Genomic DNA, 11201 nt, shown 5'->3' with positions numbered 1-11201 from the left:
AGGCGACATTTTCTAGTTTGGCCGCACCAGAGTGTCAAAGTTGGGTGTTCTCCCATAGCTATGTTATGGTAACATACCAAATTTCAAATACCGTTAAAAATAGTTTCCATAAGCAGAATTTGAATTTTTTTTGCTTAATCGATAGGTATTTTTATATAGATTCACGTGATATAGGTGAATATAGGCGACATTTTCTAGTTTGGCCGCACCAGAGTGTCAAATTTGTGTTTTTTTCCATATGCAGTTTTCGCTAACATACCAAATTTCAAATACCGTTAAAATAGTTTCCATAAGCAGAATTTGAATTTGTTTAGTTTGCTTGAAAGGTAGTTTTATATTGATTCATGAAATGCCCACAAAAATATTTTCTTTTTTTTAATATGGACGGATTAGGCTTTCAAACCAACTATATCTCAATTGCAATTATTTAACATGAGCTCTGTTAAGTCGTTAACAGAGGTATGTTAACAGAAGTGGTAGGTGTCTTTACTAGTTAAATTCGAATTTATCTTCACACCCTTAATTTCAAGATTATCCAGATTATTACAGAATAAATACAGAATAAATTCATGCGGATACAGAAAGCACTTATACTTCATTACCTCAATTTAATTATAGATCATAAATCACAATAACTGAATTTACAAATTTACAAATTGGCACCGAAGCCTTAAATTAAGAAAAACGGGAGAGCGTGTCCCGAGGTAGTAGCAATGAAGATATAATGAACATAGACATTCTTTATTTAAAGTTTCCTTCTATCCCACTTTTAATGATTTAATTAGATCGATACATAGCCTTATTATAAGCTATGCTATTTCATTTTAATATAATATAAAGTTCCATCGAAATAAATCTACGTATGACTTCGTTTTTTCCTTTTTTTTTTGAAAGAAAATCTATTTTTACTTTTAATCAGCTTTTCAGGCTTTTTTATATCCTTAACAATTTTAGACAACATTCATTGTCTTTCTACTTACCTGTATAAATCGTAATGAAAGTATTCTTTAAACACATCAAAAGGTAAATCGGAATTTGGCCAATGATAAATTGTGGCGTAGCAACGTGCTATTAAGCGGCATTGCTTTAATGCTGCCGATAAACAATTAGAACCACGCAACTGAGCCATTTCTTCAATACCGTAATACAAAACTGTATTATAACAGTCGGGTAATAAATCAATGTAGGGCTTCCAAAAGCTCTCCGGATTTAAAGCTTCAGTCATTAATAAAAAAGCCAAACGTAGATTGGATAATTTGAAAAGTTTTCCTCCTCGTTCTATACGTTCTTCGGACATGATTAATTTGTGCGGTATTGTAAAGAGCAAATCATTCCTTTTAATACTTTTGGTAGCGGCCAATCCCAAATCATAGCCAGGATATTCCTTAATTATAACGCCGTCATATTTAATGCCATTATCACGTGACCATTTATAGAATTCATTAATCTTCATTAAACGCTTGCATTTGTTAAGCCTTAGATTCTCTTTCAAAGGCGCCTCCAGAAGTTGTATTTTTTTTAGTAGATTTTGTATAATAACATACTGATCCCATTCTTCCTTAGGATTGACGGGCGTTATAAAAACCACAGACAGTATCTCCGCAACTAAAGCTCGTACCTGGGAACGTACTTGATGAGAAAGAATTTTGTCTGTGACCGCAGCAACAACTGATTCATTCACAGTATTCTTATTAGAATGAAGTTTACTTTTACTCGATTGTTTTTTGCGCTGCTTATCCATAACTTTTCAGTCAACTTAATAGTAGATATTTTCACTTAAGAAATAAATGTAAAATAGCTTTTTGCCGTTTTCCAGGTAAAGGAATAAACCAAAAATGGTCAAATGATGATTATCCCATACAAATTTTTGCAAGACAGCTGTTCATTGTACAAAAACAGGGATGTTTTTTAAAAAAAACATTGAATTAATGACCAACATAATTGATATAGTTACAGTATGCAACAAAATTATATGGTTTGAAAAAATGGTCATATTACTGCATCTTATGTACATGCATACAAAACCAACATATTTTATAATATATATGAAATTTTCTCAAAACAAATTGCAATAATGCATACTGTTATTGAAATCAATGTACTCAACCTCTTATGAATACTCAAATCGTATTTCCACTGCTGCAGTCATTTTGTTCACCGCTGAATGCTACGCATTCCGACCGTATGTGTCACATACGGTACTGGATAGCGCTCAACGTACTGGTGGGTAATCGCGTATCTGAAAATCAGCTCTCCCTTCCTTTTTTGGCGGACGGGTTCGCGTGAATAAAAGCATTCAGCACTTTTTGATAATTATCGGTTTTTTGGAATCACGTATGTTTCTTAGTACGAAAAAAGTTGAACTGAATAAAAATACTACTTGAATATTTAGATAATAGATTAAACATCGAAGAGAGATACCAACAACTTAAATCAACTACACGTATCGCTCATTTATCATTTTGTATATGAGTGGCACCAGCTTAAGTGTTTTCATGGTTCTCTGCAGCGAAGAACGGTACTTGGTGTTTCCCGCTCGGTATGGTTTAGATTTATCTGGTTAATAACAAGAATTTATCCTAAAATTTCAATGAATTACCGTATTTTTCTTCTCTTTTTCCTCTCTTAGCTTCTCTACTCTGTTTACACTGTTATTACGTTTTAAATAAATTTTAAATATCTGAATATTATTTGTATGATTTTATTTAACTCGGCAAGATTATCAATTATCTTTATTGCTTAGTTTTTCTGTAGTTTCAGTCAATTTCGTTTTTTTCCACATTTTAGCGGCAGCCAACAGTTTAAGATTGGGTCGGGTCATTTCATCCTCCGGAAATAGATAGTCGAAAACTTCTTCCCAACCCTCTTCCACACCACTCTCCGAAACAATTTTTTGCCTTTTTTTAACTCTTCTTGGCATCTTTTCTATAACTTTATCTAAACTCTGTGGAGTACCGGAAACTTTCTCAAAGTCCCGCCAAGCTTCCAATAACAGAACTCGGCTTTCCTTATCTCCTATTTGTCTCAAGGTATCATTGGCTCTTTCGTAAACCCTGCGGGCTAAATCTAGGCTCATTTCTTTGTCAGCGTCTTCCATTTCGTGATTTTCGGCGCTTAATTCGAATTTGGCATATGAAATCCATACTTTTACATGTTGCGTGCGCTCTAACAATCTTTCATATAATTGTCGCGCCAGCTCAGATTCTGCTTGCGATACTTCAAAATCTATATAAGCTTTCCATAGCAGCTCTGGCATATCTAAACGCGGCTGCTGTATAGCCAATTCATAAATGCCACGCGATCGTTCTGTATCACCTAAAAGATTCTCCAACTCCGCAAATTTCATCCACGTTACACAATTTTCTGGCCCATATTCTAGAAATTTCTCATATAATAGCCTGCAACGATCAAACTCTCTTAGCTGTATTTCTAACTCAATATAGCCACGAAATAGTTTATCTCTAGGACACATGCCGATAGCCATGCCGAGTGTCTTGCGTGCTTTATTTAAATCCTTACATCTTATTTCGAACTGCACATATAAAAGCCAAATTTTGCTGAAAGTAAATTTTTTGTGCGGAATAAGTTCAAGACAAGTTCTATAAATCTGCCGTGTTCGTTCTAAATCTTCAGTTTCCAATTCTTCAAATAAAGCGTAATTAACCCATAAATAGATATAACGACGCCAGTAATCTTTCTCATTACCGGGAGGCACATTAGCGATTGCACGTTCGTAAGTCTCACGGATAACTTCATAATCACCTTCAGCTACAAATTAAAAATTATTATCAATCATTTTTTTTCGAATGCGAGCGTTACCTTCAATTAAGCGTAGATAATCAAACCATGCATCATAATTTTGGGGGTTATTGGCTACCTCTTGCTCGTATTGGAATTTACGCTTTGAAACAATTACATCTTCAATACATGCCCGATCGCCATACTTCTTCTCGTGTATTGTGTAGGCTTTATACAGATCCTTGGTTTTTTCTTTAGGCAAGTGATCTAAAGCATATTTGTATATGACGCGGGCACGATCATGCTCCTTTTGGCCTTCTTCAAAACGAGCGAAAGCAATGAATAAACGCTCGTCAATAAATTCATCGCCAAAAAATTCCACTGCTTTTTCATAAACACGACGGGCACTATGTATGAAACCGTGTGTCTCTTCAAAGCGGGCAAACTTTATCGAATTTTTTACGTCCGGATGCACATACACAAATCGTTCATATATCGCTCTTGCCCTATCAATTTCTTTATAGCGCAGTTCAAAGTTCACATATGTTTGCCAAGCTTGTTCTTCCGGTTGCCACTCCATCCAACGTTCAAACACTTGTCGAGCACCAGCCACATTTTCTAACATTTCCTCCATGTACGTGTATTTATACCAGAATTGATTCACTCTAGGCATTATAGTCACAGCACGATCCCATAAATTCCGTGCGTGATTTATTTGCTTGTTTTTCATTTCCATTTCGGCATATTTCAGCCAAATGGTAATATTACGGTGATCATTATCTAAAGCGCGTTCCCAAATAGATCGTGCCCTATGTATCTCCCTTTGCGATTCTTCCCATTGAGCATATTTTATCCAATGACTAACGACCATCCGATTTTTACGCAAATTATCTTCGAATGATTTTCGTTTGCGTTGTTGGTAATCTGCTAACTCGGCAGAATCAGAAATTTTTTGTTTTGGAGGTGGTGGCAAAATTTCTAAATCACGTTCCTTAGCCTCGCGCAACAATTGCTCAGCAGTAATTTGTATTTCAGCCGGAGCTTTGTTTTTCACTTTTGCTACTTTAGGCATTTTTTGTGGACGCTCCATAGTATGTATAAAATGATTTTTGTAAGAATAATCCTTTTTATTAAAAATTAAAACAGCCAAAAATTTAGAAGGCTGTACAATGTTTACAAGCAAATATCACAAACAAGAAAAACCAGAGTCACCAAAGTCACTTGACGTTTCCGTTTTTCAGTTGGTTTCGTATCGCATATTTGATAACATTTAGTGTTGCTTGATGAATTTGGTGTTTTGGGACCACGTAGGGATAACAGCTATAAATACAGTCTCTCATACTTATCAAATTATGCCAATGCAAAAGAATTGCTTAGAGTTGCATTTAGAAGAGAAAACAGTTGCAAAGTGAAATCAAAATAAATTCCAAGTCAAATTGTCTACTTACAAACAGTTGAACCTATACAAAAACTTTTGGATTTTTGAAAGATAAGTAAATAAGTATTTTTTTTGGACTTTTACTCCAATTATCTAATTAATACTTTTAATTTATCAAAGCTGGGTCGTAGTTTTCGGGTTAAAAACTCCCAAATGGTAAAAACAATGGGCCACCGTGCTACTATGTTGCATTACACCAAAATGTAAACTAACAAAAACATATGATTTTAGAATCAAAATAAAGAAATTAATGTAAACATAAACAAAAAATTTATAAAATATAATAAGGAAATTAATGTAAAAGTAAATAAGACAACTAGATATACATGTATTACATATATTTTTGCGTATTAATTGATCCATAATTTGGAAATTACCATGTATCACTCTCCAATGATACAATTTGATGAATATGTTTTAATTTTAAAATAATGGCTTGTTTTTTATTTCTTATAAAATAATGCATGGGATAAACCAAAATCGCATATATAAAAAAATGTATATTAGTGCAAGATGAATATATATTAGATAATAATTTCCAACTTTGAAGTAAATTACCTTTATATATTCTTGTTTGTGAAAATAGTTACGCTATTCGATATTTACAAGTTTTATCATGGGTTAAAATATGTCATACCGTGCATATCAAGAGTGTGAGAGCTTTTACACCACCGCGGCCTAAAGAGTTAACAATACGTCTCTGACTTTGAATTTCATATTATTTCAAAATCAGCTGTCCTCGATTTGCAAACAAAAAATTTATGCAATATTAAGTGTTTCAATTAATGCAGGCACAATATAAAAGTATAACTAAAAAGTTATGAGTTTTCCCACCAAGGAGCAAAGAATCAAGTGTTGGTCTTCTCGCGACGAATACTGGAAATGCCTTAGTGAAAATGCTCCGCAACACAGTTCGACTAGTGGCGAAAACGTGCCTAATGCTTGCGAAAGACTAAGGAAACTCTTTGAAACCCATTGTCCTGGCCAATGGGTTAAACACTTCGATCGCAAAAGAACCTACGAACAATTCAAAGAACGAATGGAACGAGGTTACGACCCCCTAGAAGAGACATCAAAAGGCTTTAAAGCAAGCTGAACTATGACTTCGTTTTAGTAATAAAATGCTTTAATTAGTGTATTAAAAACAAAATTGTGTACATTTAAATAGATATTACGATTCAAGAGCTTCATCTTTAGGCAAATCGACTGAGACTGACACAATATGTTTGCCGGGAATCATGACATTACCCAAAATTCGAGCATCTTTACCCTCCTCCAAATATTCTGCGCACATAGATAATACAACATTGGCGTCCTTATCGGTACAATTAAAATATCCGACCAGGACTCTGCCGTCGCTTATTACCACACGAAAAGGTTTACCCAACCATTTCCGTAAATGACGACGTCCAGGTGTAAGGTTACTTTCGTTCATCTGGGCAGCGTTTGTAATAATATTGTTGAGTAAGGTGTTCTGTTAAACATGTCGAAAAAGAATTATTACAAAATCACTCAGAAGATATATATTACGAATAATTAACATCAAAAATTACATCAAAGGGTTTGGTGAGATTTGCGAAACTCATATTCGTTTATAAATGTGAAGGACTTATATTTTGCTTAATGATAAAGACTGCTGTTATTATTTTGTTTTAATACAGTGTTGTTATATTTATATCGTAAATGTTATTAAAATATCGTAGTTTGTTATGAAATCAGTGTGCGAAAATTGGCGACTCTACGAATAACGTTTGTTTATAATTGTTTACTTAATTTGCAACAAGTGAAGCTCGTGCACTTTATTACTCCTAACTGAAACTTTTCCTATTCGTGAGATAATTAGCCGCTTTTATTGGTACATGTTTATTAGTTTATAATAGCTTTCCAATGTCGGAAATTGTATTCGCCGTTTTAACAAGTGAGTATGGACGCAATTGTACAACAAATAAGATAAAAATCCCATGATTTCTTGCTTAAAGTTAGTGACACCTGCCATCAAGATTCCTCTAAAGATCGAAGTGGGCCTCGATTAGTACAGTTGCTTAAGGATAGCTTTGCTAAGCCTCTTGTTTTCAAAGAAATTATACCTGATGATCGCGACCTTATTGAAAACAGGTTAAGGCAGTTAAGTCGTGAGGATGTTGGTATATCTGCCATTTTTACGACTGGTGGTACTGGTTTTGCGCCTCGTGATGTTACTCCAGAAGCCACGAAACAAGTTTTGGATAAAGATTGCTCACAATTAAGTATGGCTATCGCTTTACATTCCTTAGAGAAAACCAAATTTGCTGCTTTATCTCGCGGTGTTTGTGGTATAGCAGGCAAAACATTAATATTAAATTTTCCCGGTAGTGAGAAGGCTGTAGTCGAGTGTTTTGAGTATGTTAAAGATTTGTTGCCACATGCACTGCATCTTCTGAATAATGATTCAGCGTTGGTGCTGCAAACACATAAAGATTTACAAGAGGACCAAGGTGTTCATCTGCACCATTCGTGTCCACATAAAACTAACACAGGTGCGGATGCGGACCGTAATTCCCCTTTCCCTATGATACAAGTTAATGACGCTCTGCATATCATTATGAAAACCATACGACCACAAAAGAATCTCAAAAAATTTTTACTCGAATTTGAATCTCCAGTCGACATACCGCCGTTTAAAGCATCCATTAAAGACGGTTATGCAATGAAATCGTCAGGTTTTTCGGGTTCAAAGAAGGTCCTCGGTTATATAGCAGCGGGTGATCCAATTTTTGCTACAGATCTGGAAGAAGACGAATGTTTTAAAATCAACACCGGTGCTCCTTTACCTGAGCACACTGATTGCGTCATACAAGTGGAAGATACTAAATTGTTGAGATGTAAAAAAGATGGTAGTGAAGATTTGGTGGAAATTTTAGTAGAGCCTAAAAAAGATTTAGATGTCCGCTCAAGTGGTTACGATTTGGCAAAAAACTCCAAATTATTCCCTTCGTTGGACTTTTCGCCGGTGGTAATAAATTCACTACTGGCTTCTGTTGGAGAGTCCACACTCTTAACTAAGCCTTCAATAGCTGTGATCTCAACAGGCAATGAACTCTTAAGTCCACAACAACCAGCACAATCAAATAAAATCTATGATTCGAATACTACTTTACTACAAGAATTACTGCAATACTTCAATTTTCCAGCTCAAATAACTCAAGTGCTTAGTGATGAGTACTCTATTTTTCTTTCCTAATTCACAGTACTCCTTAAAACTGATTATTTTTTAGTTTCGATGAAGTGTTTGAGACTCTTGCTCAGATGTTTAAAAAAGTCGATTTTATTATCAGCAGTGGCGGCGTTTCAATGGGCGACAAGGATTATATTAAACCAGTTTTAGCAAAATTGGGCTTTCAAATACATGTTGGACGTGTGAACATGAAACCGGGGTAAGTTATCGGACAATTATCGGAATTCTGACTAATTGTTAATGTTTTTAGTAAACCAATGACTTTTGCTTCGAAAGAATCGAAATACTTTTTTGGCCTGCCCGGCAATCCAGTATCAGCATTTGCTACTTTTCATTTATTTGTTTTGCCAGCTTTACGTTGGTTTAATGGTTGGCCTTACGGAAAGTGCATGTTGCCGATTATAGAAGTGATCGTAAGTTTACTATCCTTTTTATATAGACAGTTTTATTTTTAAAGCCAGTCGACAAAAAACAGATTTTCATTTTCTTTTAGTAAAAGTCGAATAAATAACATTTATATGTAGCTAAGTTAGATAGATAGTTTTACGCGCACAATAAATCCCGATTTAAAATGAAAAAAAACTTACATTTTATGATTTTAAATTTCCACCACTGGTCTCTCGGGTTCTGGCCGCTTTTTCTTAAAACTTTTTACAATTAAGTATTTCATGCAAATGTTAGAGGCATTCACTCAAAATTCGATTGCAAAAATTTCACAAAAAGTTCGTTTTGAAATATTTTTGTTTCTCTATATAATTTTAAAATACTTTTATTAATTTTAAATATATTCAGCTGTGCGTAACACATATGCACTTGCTTTTTATTCGACGCATAAGGAAGGTGAAAAGCTATAAAAAGTATTCCCAAATTTCACAGGTGACATTGTTCTCAATACATTAAAAAAACAATTATTTATGTGATATATAAAAATTATATGAGCAAATCCTAATACTCACAAAACGACAAAACTAGGGAAATAAGGACCTCATATACTTTACTTCACTTAATCATACAATGTTATGTGACGTAAGTGAAATGAAATAGGAAAACGAAATATGTACGTATCGTTAAAGAAGATCATGAAACTCATTACGCACTTAAAGTCTTATGTTAAAATTATTTTGCATTTCAAGACAAATTTTTGTGCACGAAACCGTAGTTTTTGGAAATATACTGCTATCGTATCGTTCCGTATATATATATATATATATATATATGTATATAGAACGCTCAGCAGTCATTATCGAAAGTCTTGTAAATTTTGTAATAACTTAATAAAATAAATTCCTAATGATTTTAGTAATGCTCGGTTAAACTGAATTCTGAATTTCTATAATAATTCTGTACTTGAAATAAAACAATGATTAAACTCAATTGAATATTGGGAACATGACATGTAGGATTCTAATCAAAAACTTTCGGTATTCGATATCGATATATATTCCTTTAAGACACATATACTTGATAATACAATTTCAATCTTTTTTTTGTAATACGAAAAGACGAAATTAATTATTGATTGAGTAGCCATATATACAAGTGCGAGTGTGTTTTATTTATTTTAGTTAGACAATGATAAACTTTCATTGGATCCTAGGCCGGAATATATGCGGGCCAGCATAACTAGTAAAAGTGGTCGACTTCATGCTTCAATAACCGGTAATCAGGTTTGTAGAGAAAAAAAAAAAAAAAAAAAAAAAAAGTTTTTTTTTAATAATTAATAAATTTAATAAGTCTATTATTATATGCACATGGTGTGAAAACACAATCTTTCTTTTCATGCATCGTTTTTGAACAACGAACGAATCAACAATTAAAATCACTTTCGTTTAAAAATATACATATGGATATGTATATACGTGCACGCGAATATATATATATATATAGATAAGCAGCCGTTTGCAGAGTATTGTTGGAGCCGATGTACTCGTGCACCTGCCAGCACACGCAGAGGATAAACCGGACGCCAAAAAGGGTGATATTTTACTAGCGAGCGTGTTGCGTTACGATTTTATAACCAAATATGAATGAAAAAAAAAATGGAAAGCAAGCAGTAGCACAGCAATAGCAATAACAATTGAAATAACTATATTGAGTATAATTGGAATTTTGATTAGTTATTTTGTTTGTTTTTATTCACTTGTTAATGTAGAAAAGAAATTAAATTTCTTTAACCCAAAAAAAGCTTATACTTATTTAATAGTTTTTAAATGTATAAAACTCCTTTAGTTGGCCATTATTCATTGCTTGATACCGAATAAACATATATATATATATATATATATATGTTTAAGAAAGTGAACATATGACTCGGAAAATGTTGGATTTTTGTTCAGAAAAACGAATTTGTTACAAAAACAAAAAAATAAAACCTTTCTTCTCTTTTTCTCTTCTTTTCGAGGAGCGCTTCGCCCCTATAATCTTAGTAAAATTTCCTATATGTCTTAGACATTTCATTTCTTTGCTGACCAACGGGAGTATATAATTTGTTTGCAATCTTTTTACATACATTAAAAATAAAAATCGCAATTTTTCTTGCTATGTTTTTTTACATAAAGCGTACATTACTATTTTGACTTTGTGATCGGAATTCGACAGAGTAGCGCTGTTTGCATTTTAATTAAATAGGATAAACAATTTTTGATATTTCCTTTAATAAGCTTATGAATATGGTCTGCAATGCTTTATGTATGTATAGCATCAACGATTGAATAAAAATAAGAAACATTTGTGATATTATGTAAAAAACAAACGCTTTTTTTTTTTTTTTTTTTTTTTAAACAAAAAGATTTTTAAAGATTCTCTTTAAAA

General features: G+C 33.3%; 5 protein-coding genes across 5 annotated transcripts in view; 2 read left to right on the top strand and 3 right to left on the bottom strand.

Moving 5' to 3' along the window:
* LOC119637090 (actin-histidine N-methyltransferase) overlaps window positions 1-2198 on the bottom strand; it is a 22508-nt gene extending 20310 nt beyond the window's left edge. The window contains exons 1-2 of the mRNA XM_038032912.1: window positions 2108-2198; window positions 981-1878 (exon numbers count right to left, since the gene is read on the bottom strand). Coding sequence (XP_037888840.1) covers window positions 981-1741 — 761 coding nt within the window. The 5' untranslated portion in view covers window positions 1742-1878; window positions 2108-2198. The remainder of the gene's footprint in view (window positions 1-980; window positions 1879-2107) is intronic.
* Window positions 2199-2720: 522 nt separating this feature from the next.
* LOC119637097 (protein crooked neck-like) lies at window positions 2721-5010 on the bottom strand. Its single transcript, XM_038032922.1, has 2 exons — window positions 3820-5010; window positions 2721-3768 (listed from the first exon to the last, which is right to left on the bottom strand). The coding sequence occupies exons 1-2, from the start codon at window positions 4826-4828 to the stop codon at window positions 2723-2725; spliced, it is 2055 nt and encodes a 684-aa protein (XP_037888850.1). The 5' UTR covers window positions 4829-5010; the 3' UTR covers window positions 2721-2722.
* Window positions 5011-5870: 860 nt separating this feature from the next.
* LOC119637153 (cytochrome c oxidase assembly factor 6 homolog) lies at window positions 5871-6370 on the top strand. Its single transcript, XM_038033002.1, has one exon. The coding sequence runs from the start codon at window positions 5997-5999 to the stop codon at window positions 6270-6272; it is 276 nt and encodes a 91-aa protein (XP_037888930.1). The 5' UTR covers window positions 5871-5996; the 3' UTR covers window positions 6273-6370.
* On the bottom strand, window positions 6332-6809 carry LOC119637152 (N-alpha-acetyltransferase 38, NatC auxiliary subunit). Its single transcript, XM_038033001.1, has 2 exons — window positions 6730-6809; window positions 6332-6650 (listed from the first exon to the last, which is right to left on the bottom strand). The coding sequence occupies exons 1-2, from the start codon at window positions 6760-6762 to the stop codon at window positions 6348-6350; spliced, it is 336 nt and encodes a 111-aa protein (XP_037888929.1). The 5' UTR covers window positions 6763-6809; the 3' UTR covers window positions 6332-6347.
* A 35-nt stretch (window positions 6810-6844) lies between these two features.
* On the top strand, window positions 6845-11166 carry LOC119637151 (molybdenum cofactor synthesis protein cinnamon). The gene is made up of 6 exons (XM_038033000.1): window positions 6845-7094; window positions 7156-8374; window positions 8431-8589; window positions 8641-8803; window positions 9956-10057; window positions 10278-11166. Exons 1-6 carry the CDS (start codon window positions 7064-7066, stop codon window positions 10419-10421), a joined length of 1818 nt encoding a protein of 605 aa, XP_037888928.1. The 5' UTR covers window positions 6845-7063; the 3' UTR covers window positions 10422-11166.
* Window positions 11167-11201: the final 35 nt, after the last annotated feature.

The sequence above is a fragment of the Glossina fuscipes genome, unplaced genomic scaffold (genome assembly GCF_014805625.2).
Source record: "Glossina fuscipes isolate IAEA_lab_2018 unplaced genomic scaffold, Yale_Gfus_2 43, whole genome shotgun sequence".
Classification (NCBI taxonomy): domain Eukaryota; kingdom Metazoa; phylum Arthropoda; class Insecta; order Diptera; family Glossinidae; genus Glossina; species Glossina fuscipes.
Note: the sequence above shows the minus strand (reverse complement) of the source record. Positions and strands in the feature narration are given on the sequence as shown.

Coding starts and splice junctions, on each gene's coding strand:
- LOC119637151 (XM_038033000.1), top strand. CDS start 7,064: ATGTCGGAAATTGTATTCGCCGTTTTAACAA. Junction 8,375..8,430: donor ACTCAAGTGCTTAGTGATGA/GTACTCTATTTT, acceptor ATTATTTTTTAG/TTTCGATGAAGTGTTTGAGA. Junction 10,058..10,277: donor CTTCAATAACCGGTAATCAG/GTTTGTAGAGAA, acceptor ATATATATATAG/ATAAGCAGCCGTTTGCAGAG.
- LOC119637152 (XM_038033001.1), bottom strand. CDS start 6,762: ATGAGTTTCGCAAATCTCACCAAACCCTTTGAT. Junction 6,651..6,729: donor ATCTCACCAAACCCTTTGAT/GTAATTTTTGAT, acceptor CATGTTTAACAG/AACACCTTACTCAACAATAT.
- LOC119637097 (XM_038032922.1), bottom strand. CDS start 4,828: ATGGAGCGTCCACAAAAAATGCCTAAAGTAGCAAAAGTGAAAAACAAA. Junction 3,769..3,819: donor TTATCTACGCTTAATTGAAG/GTAACGCTCGCA, acceptor TTTAATTTGTAG/CTGAAGGTGATTATGAAGTT.
- LOC119637153 (XM_038033002.1), top strand. CDS start 5,997: ATGAGTTTTCCCACCAAGGAGCAAAGAATCAAGTGTTGGTCTTCTCGC.